The following is a 12,945-nucleotide window of genomic DNA, read 5'->3' as shown; positions in this document are numbered from 1 at the left end:
CATTCCCGTTATATCGAGTTGTTTAGGTTTAACTAGAAGCTGATAGCTGCTTTGTTATCCCAGCTCCCTACAGAGTGAGATCATTTTGTTTGCTGCACCCTACTCTAGAATACACATGACTGGGATTTTAGAGACATTGTGCCAAATTCTTACGTGAGCATATGACACTTGCATCATTTGCATGTGAGCACGTCTGACTCCCATGTGATATCCTGGGACAGTACACGAGGTGTGACTCATTCCCTACACACTGGAATTCCTCAGTCCAGATTGGTCCATGTCCTTCTTGGAAATGAGCTCTTCCTGGGATAGATAGAGCTGTTCCACACTCTAGTCCATTACAGATAACACTGGCAGCTTTGAGATCAAAGCGTGCATCACAGATTGTAGCCCAGGTGTCTCCATGTCTTACTTCCACACGTCCTGAGCAGGCATTGTTCCCTCCAACCAGCTGGAGCTCAATGTGTCCTAGAAAGCCAATGAAGGATGAAAATTACAAAGGAGCCTTAGGGAGTTAGGTGTTCCACTGCCTTAGAACTTTGGCCAAAAGCCCATCCTGGTGCAGTGGGACAGTGCAGGCAGCAATTAGACATTTAAAAAAAAACAATGTACAGCAGATGGAGAGAGGGGAATTTAATAGCAATCGATATACATTGGAAGTTCTGAGATGTAGAAAATCGATAAGGGAAGCTAAAGCTATCAGGAAAAACTCCACAGTTGGCAGGGCTTGGAACAATAATGACCATTTTTTTCAGTATATTAGGAGTAAAGACAAACAAACAAACAAATCCTAACAAAGGTGTAGCCCATTACAAATGGAGATGGTAAAATAGTTTATAATGATGCAAATAAGACAGAAGTGTTCAATAAACATTTCCGGTTTTGAATAGAAGCAGGATGTGTATTCAAAGTATATGAAGAGGGTGAACCACTCTGCAGTCTGTAGGTAACTAAGGAGGATGTTAAACAGTATCTAGTAGGGATAAACTTTTTTAAAAAATCATCAGGCCTGAATATCTTATAAAATCTTGGAATAAATAGAAATGTAGGACTGGAAGGAACCTCACAAAGTCATCTAGTCCATCCCCTCACACCAAGACAGGTTTTGTATACCTAGTCCACCCCTGATAGATGTTTGTCTAACTTGTTCTTAAAAGTCACCAATGATGTGTGTGACGGGTTCGGTCACAGACACCCCCTTGGGACAGTCACCTCACATTCTGAAATTACCTCTGAGCCCATTTTCCCCGCCAGCTTGGGACTCCAGAACCCTGCCTTGTTGAGCCAGACATGCTAGCCTGCTGCAACACAGACCCAGATCTGGACCACACCCCAAAAGCTGCAGACTTCAACCAAAAACTGCTCAGCAGCAGTACCAGATTTAAGATGGATTTAAGATGGATGTCATATGAGACCTCATTGTTCATTACCCACAGGCTGGCCCACACGTACACAGGAAGGCTTGCAGGTAAATAAACAATCTACAACCAATTGTCCCAGTCAATCGGAGCCATCAAGATTCTAAACCACCATAAATGGCCCACACTTTGCATTATTACAATAGGACCTCAGAGTCATACTTCATATTTCTAGCTTCAGATACAAGAATGATACATACATACAAATAGGAGGAATATATTCAGTAGGTTATAACTTTTGTTATGGTACATTACATGAGACCTTTTGCATAAAACATATTCCAGTTACATCATATTCACACTCATAAGCATATTTCCATAAAACATATGGAGTGCAATGTCACAACGGGGATTCCACAACCTCCCTTGGTACCTTGTTCCAGTACTTAACTATCCTTATAGTTAGAAAGTTTTTCCTAATATCTGACCTGACTCTCCCTTGCTGCAATCTAAGTGGATTACTTCTTGTCCTACCTACCCATTGTAGAGAGAGAGCCCAAAACTGGACACACTGCTCCAGCGGAGGCCTCACCAGTGCTGAGTACAGCAGGACAATTACCTCCTGTGTCTTACATATGACAATTCTATTAATAAAATGCAGAATGACATTTCCTGTTTTCAAAACAGCATCACCCATTTCAATCTGTGATCCAGTATAACCCCAGAACATTTTCTGCAGAACTGCTGCTTAGTCAGTTATTCCCCATTTTGGATTTTTTGCTTTTGATTTTTCCTTCCTAAGTCTAGTACTTTGTACTTGTCTTTACTGAATTTTAATTTACTGATTTCAAGCCAATTCTCCAATGTATCAAGGTCATTATGAATTCTAATACTCTCATCCAAAGAGCTTGTGACCCCTCCCAGGTTTGTGTCATCCACACATCTTATGAGTTTATTTTCTACTCCATCATCCAAATCTTTAATGAAAATATTGAATAGTTCCAGGCCCAGGAGAGTGATATTATTTATGTATCCATAGGAACACAGTGACCAGAGAGAGAAGTGTTCAGGCAAGTAAAGGCCAACGGGCATATGTCTTACGTAATCCTCAGCATTTCCCTCAAAACCTGGGCTGGCCCAACCTATCCCAGGTACCCCTGCTTCTGGGGACTGGGTTTCAATCTCCTTCCCTGCAGACCCTGCCTCTCCCTCTCTGTTCATCAGGGCTCTCCTTTTTATAAGTCCCAAGCTCTTTGTTTAACTTTCCCACTTGAAGGGCCCCTCCCCTCTCCCAAGCTAGGGGGGTTGTGCCCAGCTTGGTCAGAGGCAAAAGTTCAAAGGCCTTGACACCCATATTGTCAGTTAAGTACCAGTGACTGGGTTCTCTGCAACCATTGTCTGCCTTGCTGGGACATGTGGGGAGATCCAAGCAAGGAGTTACTCTTTGAACCCTGGTAGGAAATGGCAAAACAGCAATAAAAGAAACAGAGGTACACATAATATATGTAAACATACAGATATTTCCCATGGTCTTCGCAGGGGTCCTAGTGGACAAGCAACAGAACTAGAGGTCCCAGGGTGATGCTGTGAAAAGGCTACAGTGATCCTCGGAGGTTTAAGCTGGGGAGCAGTGAGAAGAGCTGGCTGAAATGCAGGATTTCCAGCTCACAGGAAATTTTGCTATTTCAAAACTTCCTGTGAACCAGAAATCCCCTCCAAACTTTCTTCTGGAAAAACCAACACATGGTGTGTCCGACATGAAATTTGCTCCCAGGGACACCAGCAGATGCTGAGTGAACTGACATTCTTGTCAGTTTCACAGTGCTAAGAGAAAAACAAAAATGTCAATTTCTCTTGCATTGCAGACTGCCTTGGACTGGGGACCCCTGGGCTTCCAGACTCCTGGGCCAGCTGGGGTCCCAAATAGGCAGCTGGCCTGGGAGTCTCAAAGCTCTGGGGTCCCCGGTCTGGTGTAGTCTGCAACGCAGGGCTGCCCCAGAGCCGCAGACCCTGGGAATCAGGATCCCATCCCAGGATTTCTAAATTCCCTGCTGTGGAGCTGGGAGCTGAGCCCTGGTTAAAGCCAGGACTCCCTTTTCCATGGCAGGGTTGCCCTGGAGCTGCAGACGATAGAAGACCAGGGTCTCTGGTCTTGGGGCAGTCTACATGGTGCAGCTATCCCAGAGCAGCTGACCTGAGAAGACTGGAATACCTGGCCCCAAGGCAGTCTGCATGACAGGGCTGGCTGGAGCTCCCCAAGCCAGCTGGCACTTAACCATGCAGGTTTCTGCCACAACCCTGCCTGTGGTCTAGAGAAAGTTCATTGCACCCGACTCACTTTCATGGGAAATGTCCAGTTCAACAAACCAGCATTTTCCAATGAAGCTCTATTTTGTTGGATAATTTCTGACCAAGGACATGATTTTACCTCTGTATACAGTATGGTGAGACCAATACCGCATCCAGTGTGTTGTCCACATTTTAAGAAGGATGTTAAAAAAAATGGAAAGGGTGCAGAGAAGAGCCACAAAGATGATTTAAGGGCTTGAAAATACGCCTTGTAGTGAGAGATTCCAGGAGCTCCGTCTGTTTATTTTTAATAAAGAAGACCAAGAGATGATGTGATTATACTGTATAAGTACTTTAGTGTAGAAGTACTTGCACAGGGACAAAACACTGGTATGTAGAGACCTCCTTATTCTAGTGGAGAAAGACAAAACAAGAACATATGGCTGGAAGTTAAAGCCAGAGAAATTCATATTAGAAGTAAGCCATACATTTTCCATAGCGAGGACAATTAACCATTGGAACAAACTAAAAAGGGAAACAGAAGATTATTCACTCCTGAAGTATTTAGATGAAGACTGGATGCCTTTCTGGAAGATGTGCTTTAGCCAAACAAAAATTATTGGGTTCAGTTCACGAGTAACTGGATTAAATTCTGTAGCCTGTTACCCAGGAGGCCAGACTATATGATCTAATGCTTCCTTCTGCCCTTAAAATCTATAAAGCTATGTATCTAAAAGGAAGTCAAGCACTCAAACATTCAGAATACCAGACGCGTGCTGTCCTCTGTAACCTTAATTAGCCCCTTTTGTATTTCCATTGTGATACTGTCTTTAATTACACGATCAAATGCTATTTTTGCCCCAGGACCCCTGCCTCACTCGGTGCACAGGACACGTGGTGCTGACTGAATGGGTGGATGGTCAATCGTTCTTTTTATACTCATTGTGCAATGTGTGGCCCCAGCCCTTATGTACTGCACATCATCCAAACTGAACTCCTAAAACAGAATTGTTCATTTCCTCACAGGCTTTTCTGTGGTGCTCATTCCTATGGTAGCTGAGAGCTTCACAAACTTTAAAAAATTTCTCTTCACAACACCCCTGGGAGGCAGGGAAGTGTTGTTATCTCCATTTTACACATGGGGAACTGAAGCCCAGAGACACTATGGCCAAAATGATCAAAAGTGTCAACTGATTTTGGGTGCCCAACTTGAGACACCCAGGTCCTGATTTTTCAGATTCCTTAGCATTATACAGCACTTAGTATGTTCAGAGCAGAACACCTACTGCAGGGGTGGGCAAACCTTTTGGGCCGAGGGCCACCTCTGGGTGGGGAAATTGTATGCAAGGCTGGGGCAGGCGGTTGGGGTGCGGGAGGGAGTGTAGGGTGTGGGAGGGGGTGCGGTGTGCAGGAAAGGGCTCAGGGCAAGGGATTAGGGCAGAGGAGGGGTGCGGGTGTATGAGGGGGCTCAGGGAAGGGGGTTGGGGTGCAGGAGGGGTGCGGGGTGCAGGCAGGGAGGTTGGGGGCGGGGTGCAGGAGGGGATCGGGCTCCGGCCTGGCGCCGCTTACCTATAGCAGCTCCGGGGTGGCAGCGGCACGCACCGGGGCCAGGGAAGGCTCCCTGCCTGTCTGCCCTGGCCCCACGCTGCGCCGCTCTGGGAAGCAGCTGGAACCACATCCCTGCACGGCCCCTGGGGGAGGGGGTGGACAGGGCTCCGTGCGCTCCCATTGCCACGCCCCCAGGTACCTCCCCCGAAGCTCCCATTGGCTGCGGTTCCCCGTTCCTGGCCAATGGGAGCGGCGCAGAGTGGTGCCTGGAGGCAAGGGCAACACACAGAGCCCTCTGCCCACCCACCCCCCCAGCCCGGGGTCCCAGGGACGTGGTGCTGGCTGCTTCTGCGGGGCCTGTGGCACTATGGGGGGCAATCCCGCGGGCCGGATCCAAAGCCCTGAGGGTCTGGATCAGGCCCATGGGCCATAGTTTGCCCACCCCTGACCTACTGACTTCAGTTTACAGCAGCACATGCTCAGCACTTCTGCAACCAGACCCCCACGGTTACAAGGGGCCACCCATAAAATGAGGAACACACAATTAATGACCACCTGTGAAATATTTGGTTTCAGAGACTTGCCAAGCATCACATAGGATCTCTGTGGCAGAGGCAGGGAGAGAATCCAGTTCCCCAGGACAGGATTCAGCTGCCTTAACAAGAGACCCTCCTTTCTCTTTCTGCAATCCCCTGCCTCACACACAGCACACTCTGCAGTTTCTGCAACCAATGAGGCAGGGTCCTACACAGAACAGCCTCCTTCGCGCCACAACAACCCTGATTCAGAGCCCTGTCGAGCACAGGCGTAGTTTGACTGCTGTATCTGGGGGGGACAGACACACACACACACACACACACACACACACACACACACACACACACAGACGCATGCTGAAGCCAGTTATCTTGGCTCACTGACTCTCCTTCCCCCAACCCCAGCCTGGAGTGGTCTCTGGGCTGCCAGGGCTGGGGGCGGGGCAGGATGGCTCAATGGGTGAGCCCCAGCTGCTGCTCTCTGCTGCAGCGACCTGAGCTTGGGAGCTGTGGCCACTCCAGCACCGGCTGTTGCAGAGATGTTGCTGCTCTGGGGCCTCCCAGGGCCGTTGCAGCCGCCTCCCTGCTGGGGCTGCTGCTGCCGAGGGGACGCCACATGCTGGGCTCCCGCTCCCCACTCCCATTCCTCTCTCTCCTTCTCTTCCCATCCCACCCCCTTCACCTGCCCGCTGCCCCGTGCCCCATCCCCCTTTCCCAGTGTCCTCTGCCCCCTGCAGGCACTCACCGCTTTACCGGAAACGGGCAGGCACTAGGACCCAGGCAGCCGTGCACAGCTGCAGAGCGACAACCCGGAGCAGCTACTCTCAGCCTCAGGAGAAGTGGCTCCATCCCCCCCACCCCCCGTTCCCTGCACCGACCCCGCGTGCCCCCCCCATGCCTTTCCTCTGCCAATGCCCCCCTGCACCCTCCCAAACTATGCCCATGCTGTCTGTCCTGTGCACTGAATGAGGCAGGGGTCTCATGGAAAAATAGCTTCTTATCCTGTAATTAAAGACAGTATCTTAACGCAGATGTACAAGTGGGCCAAAATAAAGTTACAAAGACAACTTTAATTCTGCCATTTCGTTATTTTTTACAGCTCAACTTTGCAAACTTAAAGTTCCTTAAAAGTAACGTTTTGTCCATAATTATCCTAGGTTTTTAAAAAAGCAAACTGAAAAAACAGAAGTTCCAAGATGCGGAATCATGTTGCCACCCTCCGGATGCCACCCGTCTCAGTTTTACCCGGACAGTCCGTTTTTTGGCTTCTGAGTCCGGGTGTCATTTAGGTTTGCCAGGTGCCTGGTTTTCTAATGGAAAGTCCGGTCGAAAAGGGACCTAAATGACACCTGAACCAAAAATCTGGATTCCATGGGGATGTGTGGGGGGGAAACCGGGTCATTTTTCTGTGCCAGATCCTGCTCAGCCAGGGTGGCTTCGGACCTGCAGGCCGGCTGCTTGAGACGATCCAGCAAGTGACGAGGGGAGAGGGGGAGTGAGCGATGAGGGCAGAGCCTTGAGGGGAAGAGGCAGAGAAGGGGCGGGGCCTTGAGGAAAGAGGTGGAGCAGGAGCAGGGCCTTGGGGGAAGAGGTGGAGAAGGGCGTTGCCTTGGGAGGAAGAGGCAGGGCAGGGGGTAGAGCCTCAAGGATCCGGTTACCAGCCATGAGAAAGATGGCAACCCTGTGACACCCACATGGGTCATCAGCAGGGTTGGAACCTTTAGATCCACCACAGAAACCACTGCCACTTGAGCTAACGGCGTAACTGACAGTAGTAGTAGGTTGTCATCCTCTTTGTGGACCAGCACTAGAGCAGGATCAGAAAAATGTTTTGGAGGGTTTGACAGATATTTGCTGACAGCAGGGGAATGGCAAAACTCAGGGATCCTGGTTCCATTCCAGGCTCTGGAGAGGTGTGTGTTCTGGTAGTGACAGACCCGTCTTCCCCTGTCCCCCGAAGCCGAACCCCTTCTGCCCCATCCCCTCCAAGCAGTCCCTGTATCGGTCCTTTCTCTTCTCCATCCCTTGCTCTGTGTCCCAGTCCCATTTTTCTTGTCTACCCAGTGCCACTCTCCACTCCTCAAGCTTCTCATCCCCATTCCCAGTCTCCTGGACAAGCCAGTCCTCGACTTCACCTCTGGCTTCCTCTGCCATTTTCCCCCCTGTTCTCTGTGCTGTCCCTCTGGGGTCCTCAGCTGATCTGTTTCTCACACTTATCCCTGCCTTGGGTTGTCCGGTCTGTGCCAAGCCCCAGTTCCCCTCCCTGGATGCCTCTTCCTGTCTCAGGGTTTCTCTCTACACACACTTAGCTTGTGTCAAACTGGGGTGTAAATTTACCCCGCACTAGCCTGCTGCACACTCAGTCTCCGTGAAAACCAGCTGCTGCGCACTAACAGTTCCCTAGTGCTTGGAACCGGGAGAGATCAAAGCACACAAGGGAACTGCTAGGGCTTCTCTTCGCTCCCACTCTAAATCAGTGCCACTGTATCCGTGCAGCGGAGACGATTTAACGTGTCTGGTGAAGATGCATTACGTCGACGGGCGAGCGCTCTTCTGTCCACATAATTAGTCCACCTCATCGAGAGGCAGAAGCTCCCGCTGACCTAGTGCGATGCAGACACTGCTTAAAGTTGATGTAAGTTACATTGCTCGGGGTGGGGGGGGCGGTGTTTTCACACCCCGAGCGATGTAACTTACATCAACTTAAGCAGTAGTGTAGACAAGGCCTCAGTGCGCAGCAACACTGTCCACATGGACACTCGATGCATGACAGGACAGTGCAGGGTAGATTTACACCCCGGCTTGCCACGCACTAAATTTTCATGTAGACCTACTCTCAGTCTCCTCCACCCCACCCTGGCTGCTTATTCCAGTCTCGTCACCCAGTTAGTCTTAGACTCCCCTGACACCCTGGTTCCTCATCTGGTCTGTTTCCTCACCCACCTCCAGTTCCTCCTCATTGGTTCCCAGTCCCAGACTCCTCCCCCAGTCAGTCCCAGTCTCCCCCAGCTCCCCAGCTCCTTGCTCAGCACGTCACAGTCTCTCCCCACCCAATCCCTGTCCTAATTGCCCTTCCTAGCCAGTCCTAGTCTCTTGCCCCCTCCTCCCAGTCGCAGTCATCTTGCCCAGCCAGTCCCCATCTCCCGCTTTCTCTCCCAGTCCCACTTTCTCTCCATCCACCAGCCTCCGGACTCAGAATATTCCCCCTGCATCCTTATCCTCATCTATTTTCCCCTGCCAACCCAATCTGCATTCAATTCGGGTAGCTTCCTCCCCACACTGCCTGGGCCCAATAGGTGGATACAGTCTCCCTCATCTCCATTTTGGTGCCTGGTGCCACTCTGGCCCACAGCAGCCAGGAGCACAATTTCAGCATAATTTTATTGGTGACATATCTTGCCACTGCTGCAGCCCCTCTTCAGGGACCATCACCTTCTTGCGGTGAAGGGGCTTGTGTGCTCCAATGATCCTCAGAGCTATGCTGTCGGGAGATTCATTTTTCTTCAAATTTGGAAAAATGAGAAGATTCCGGAAGACCTGAGAAATGTCAGCATTGTTACAATCTTTAAGAAAGGAGATAAGTTGGAGTGTGGAAATTATTGTGGCATTGACTTGCCAGCTGCAGCAGGGAAAATTCTTGCCCATAGCCTCTTAAACCAATTACTTCCCCTTGATGAGGAAATATTGCTGGAATCTCAGTGTAGTTTCAGACCATCCTGCTGGACAGCCAATATGATCTTCCTTGCCCACCAAATTCAGGAAAAGTCTCGGGAGCAAAATCAGGACCTATACATGGCTCTCATTGATTTGACAAAGGCCTTCAATTCTGTCAATCGCAAAGCCCTGTGGGAAGGTGCTGGCCAGATTTGGCTGCCCTCCAAATTCTAGTAAAGGGCCTAAGGCTTCTTCATGGTGAGATGACTGCCACCATTCTCTGTAATGGCCTGGAGATGGATCCTTTCATCGTCAAAACTGGGGTTAAGCAAGGATGTGTTATTGCCGCAACCCTGTTCTCCATATATTTAGCAGCCATTTTGGTCCTTGATAAACACGGCCTGCCCACTGGAGTTGCCATTCAATATAGAATGGATGGGCTGTTTATTAATCTTTGACATTTCTGCTCTAAGTCTAAAGTCCTCAGGGTGTCCATGATCTTCAAAACGCTGATGACTGTATCATCATCACACACACTGTAAATGACCTTCAGTCCACACTGGATTCTTTTGCACACACTTACCGAAGCCTATGACTCTCACTCCATATCAAGAAAGCTAAAGTGCTCCATCAGCCTGCTTCAGGCCTTGCACATGAGCCACCACAAATCACCATCGAGGGACAGACTTTGGAGAGAGTTGAGGACTTCTGTTACCTCGGTAGCCAACTTTCTCAAAATGCAAAAATTGACAGTGAGATCCAGCACAGGATCCAGTGCACAAGTGCTTCCTTTGGGAAACTGCTCTGGAGCATTTTCACAGACCGTGACCTACGGGAGGAAACCAAGATCCAGGTCTATGAGACAATTGTTATTCCTACACTCCTGTATAGACGCAAAACCTGGGTGACCTATAGACAGCACCACAAGAGTCTGGAGAGGTACCACCCACAATGCCTCTGGAAGATCCTTTGCACAAAGTGGGAAGATCACAGTACTAACACCAGCATCCTCATTGAAGCTAATAGCACTAGCATTGAAGCAATGATCCTCACTCACCAACTCTGCTGAGCTGGACATTGTGTGCGGGTGCCAGACTCTCGCCTCCCAAAACAAGCCCTCTACTCTCAGCTCACCCATGGTCAGAGATCCCATGGTAGTCAGAGGAAACCCTACAAAGACACACTGAAAGCGTATCTCAAAAAAACGCATGACAAGCTGAGAGGAGCAATCAACCAACTAATCTCAGTGATGCCACATCCTCCAACAGGCAGTGGCCCGCTTTGAGGAGAAGTGCCTTGCCCTCGAAGTTGAAAAGAGAGAGGGAAGGAAGGAAAGAAGAACTTTCTCCCAGCAGGCAGCTGACCCGTCAGGAAACATCTGTACCTACTGTGGGCAGATCTATGGTTTCAGGATCGGACTCCTGAGTCGTCTCAGGACCCAGATGTAAATCTGTGGTAGAGATCATCCTCGAATGGAGGGCTCGCCAATGACGACGATGCTGCTGCTGCAACCAATGAGGCTGTGGGCCTACAGACAACAGCCTCTTTCACTGTGCATCCCTTATTCATTGCCTTGTCACCATCCAGCCTGTGCACTGACTGAGGCAGGGACCTTGGCAGAGGAGAATGTTTTGGCAAAGTTTGGTATTAATCCAACCAGAAATGAAAACTGAAACTGGACGAGAAGGGGTTGAGAGAGACAAAATGGCTGAGGTAATATCTTTTATTGGACCCACTCCTGTTGGTGAAAGAGACAAGCTTCTGAGCTTACACACAGCTCTTCTCTGTCAGATCAAACGTTTGTCTCTCTCCAACAGAAATGGGTCCAATAAAAGATATTACCTCACACACCTTGTCTATCTAATATCCTGGGACTAACACACCTACAACAACACTGCATATCAGAAGGCGACTGTCAGTTTTTGGAAAGTTTTCGAGTATTCAGTCAAGACAACATCTCTCAAAAATCGCTTGGTGCAGAATCACGGTTACCACATGTGTTTGTTCTCAGTGATATCCAGTGCACAGGGCAGTTTGTAGATGGCTGACTGGTTATTTCTGGAATAATTCTGAATAGGCCCAATCCCGAGTCCTTTGTTCTGTTTCTACTCAGTCTGTACAAAGCAAACTTACATTACAGTCAATAGCTGACTGCCTGAGGAAGTAACCCTGGGTTTGGCCTATGAGCTGGCCCTGCACCTCTATCCAGGGAAGACAGGGATTAGTGACAAGAATGGCCATAACTATAAGGACCATGGAAAGACTCATCTTCCTGTCCAAACTTCAGCACAGGCATATGGAACTACTCTGCCAGCACAGCAGGGGTTAAAGGGAGCCTTTGGGCCCAGCTAGCCCCATCCCGCTGTACTTGCAGCCAATGCCAGGCCTGGGGGGAGAAAAAGAGAGAGCCTGGCTCAGTTGAGGGCTGACTGGTGAAGAGGCGGGAGCTATCCACGTCCCTACCTGAGGGGGAAGGGTCACTAGCCTACCAGCGGAGGCAGCCACCAGGGAGTAATCACTGTCTCCGCAGCCAAGGGGGACTGTGGAGGAGACCTAGGAGCCTCCGGCAACTGAGGTAACTGGCTCCCTGAAGCCCAGAGACATTGTGGGGTTCAGTCTTACCAAACTTGTGGCTGCCCCATCTGAAAAACTTTGGGACTGCAGCACGGTGCCACCAAAGATCCAAAGACTGAGACAAATTGACCTTGAAATCAAGGGGCTGGAGGTCAGGGGCACCAACCACTAGGCAGCGCAGGCCTTCACGCGCCCTGTTACAAACCCAAACTTTGTTCCCACTGCAAACGTGCAGCTCCAGCTGAGATGCCCACTCCCAGTCCCTTCCCACTGGTTCCCAGTCCCAGACTCCTTCTCCAGTCAGTCCCAGTCTCCCCCAGCTCCCAGCCTCCTTGCTCAGCAAGTCACAGTCTCTGTCCCCCGACTCTTGTTCTATTTAACCTGCCTAGCCCGTAATAGTCTCCTCCTCCTCCCTCCTCCTAGTCCCAGTCCCCTTGCCCAGCCAGTTCCCATCTCCCCCTTTCTCTCCCAGTCCCAGGTTCTCGCTTCCCACCAGTATCCAGTCTCAGAATGTCCGTCTGTCCCTCGGCCACCCCACAGGCTTCTTGTCCCAATCTACCCTCCTCCTCTCATTCAGGTCTGATTCTTGTCTCCTCACCATTCAATTCAGGTGGTTTCCTTTCTGCACTGCCTGGGCCTGATAGAGGAAGACAGTCTCCCTGGGACAGAGTGCCGGGAGTGAACAGAAGAGTCTGTAATCTGGTCTGATTGTGATATAGGCAGACCAGGTGCCAGCTCATGCCAAAGCCTCAGCTCTCATTGAATACTTACAAATGCACAGCCTGGCCAATTCATGTGTGTATTTGTATTGATAAAAGTGATTATTAAATGTGTAAACGTATAAGAGTGTTTAATCGTCAAGAAAACCAACAGGATGTTATTTGCATTGTTCTCACTTATCTGTATCCTGTTATAATGCAATAGCAAACATTTATACTGTTTATAGCCCTGTCACTAAATAACCTATCGAATGAGAAAGAAGCCTT

The 12,945-nt window shown here is 49.6% G+C and overlaps 1 protein-coding gene across 1 annotated transcript in view; it reads right to left on the bottom strand.

The window, feature by feature from the left end:
* Positions 1-12,945, bottom strand: part of LOC144268897 (antigen WC1.1-like) — a 49,466-nt gene that overhangs the window by 22,064 nt on the left and 14,457 nt on the right. The window contains exon 3 of the mRNA XM_077824203.1: positions 154-468. Coding sequence (XP_077680329.1) covers positions 154-468 — 315 coding nt within the window. The remainder of the gene's footprint in view (positions 1-153; positions 469-12,945) is intronic.

This window comes from Eretmochelys imbricata, chromosome 1 (assembly GCF_965152235.1).
Source record: "Eretmochelys imbricata isolate rEreImb1 chromosome 1, rEreImb1.hap1, whole genome shotgun sequence".
NCBI lineage: Eukaryota > Metazoa > Chordata > Testudines > Cheloniidae > Eretmochelys > Eretmochelys imbricata.
This window is presented reverse-complemented; position numbering and strand designations above follow the sequence as displayed.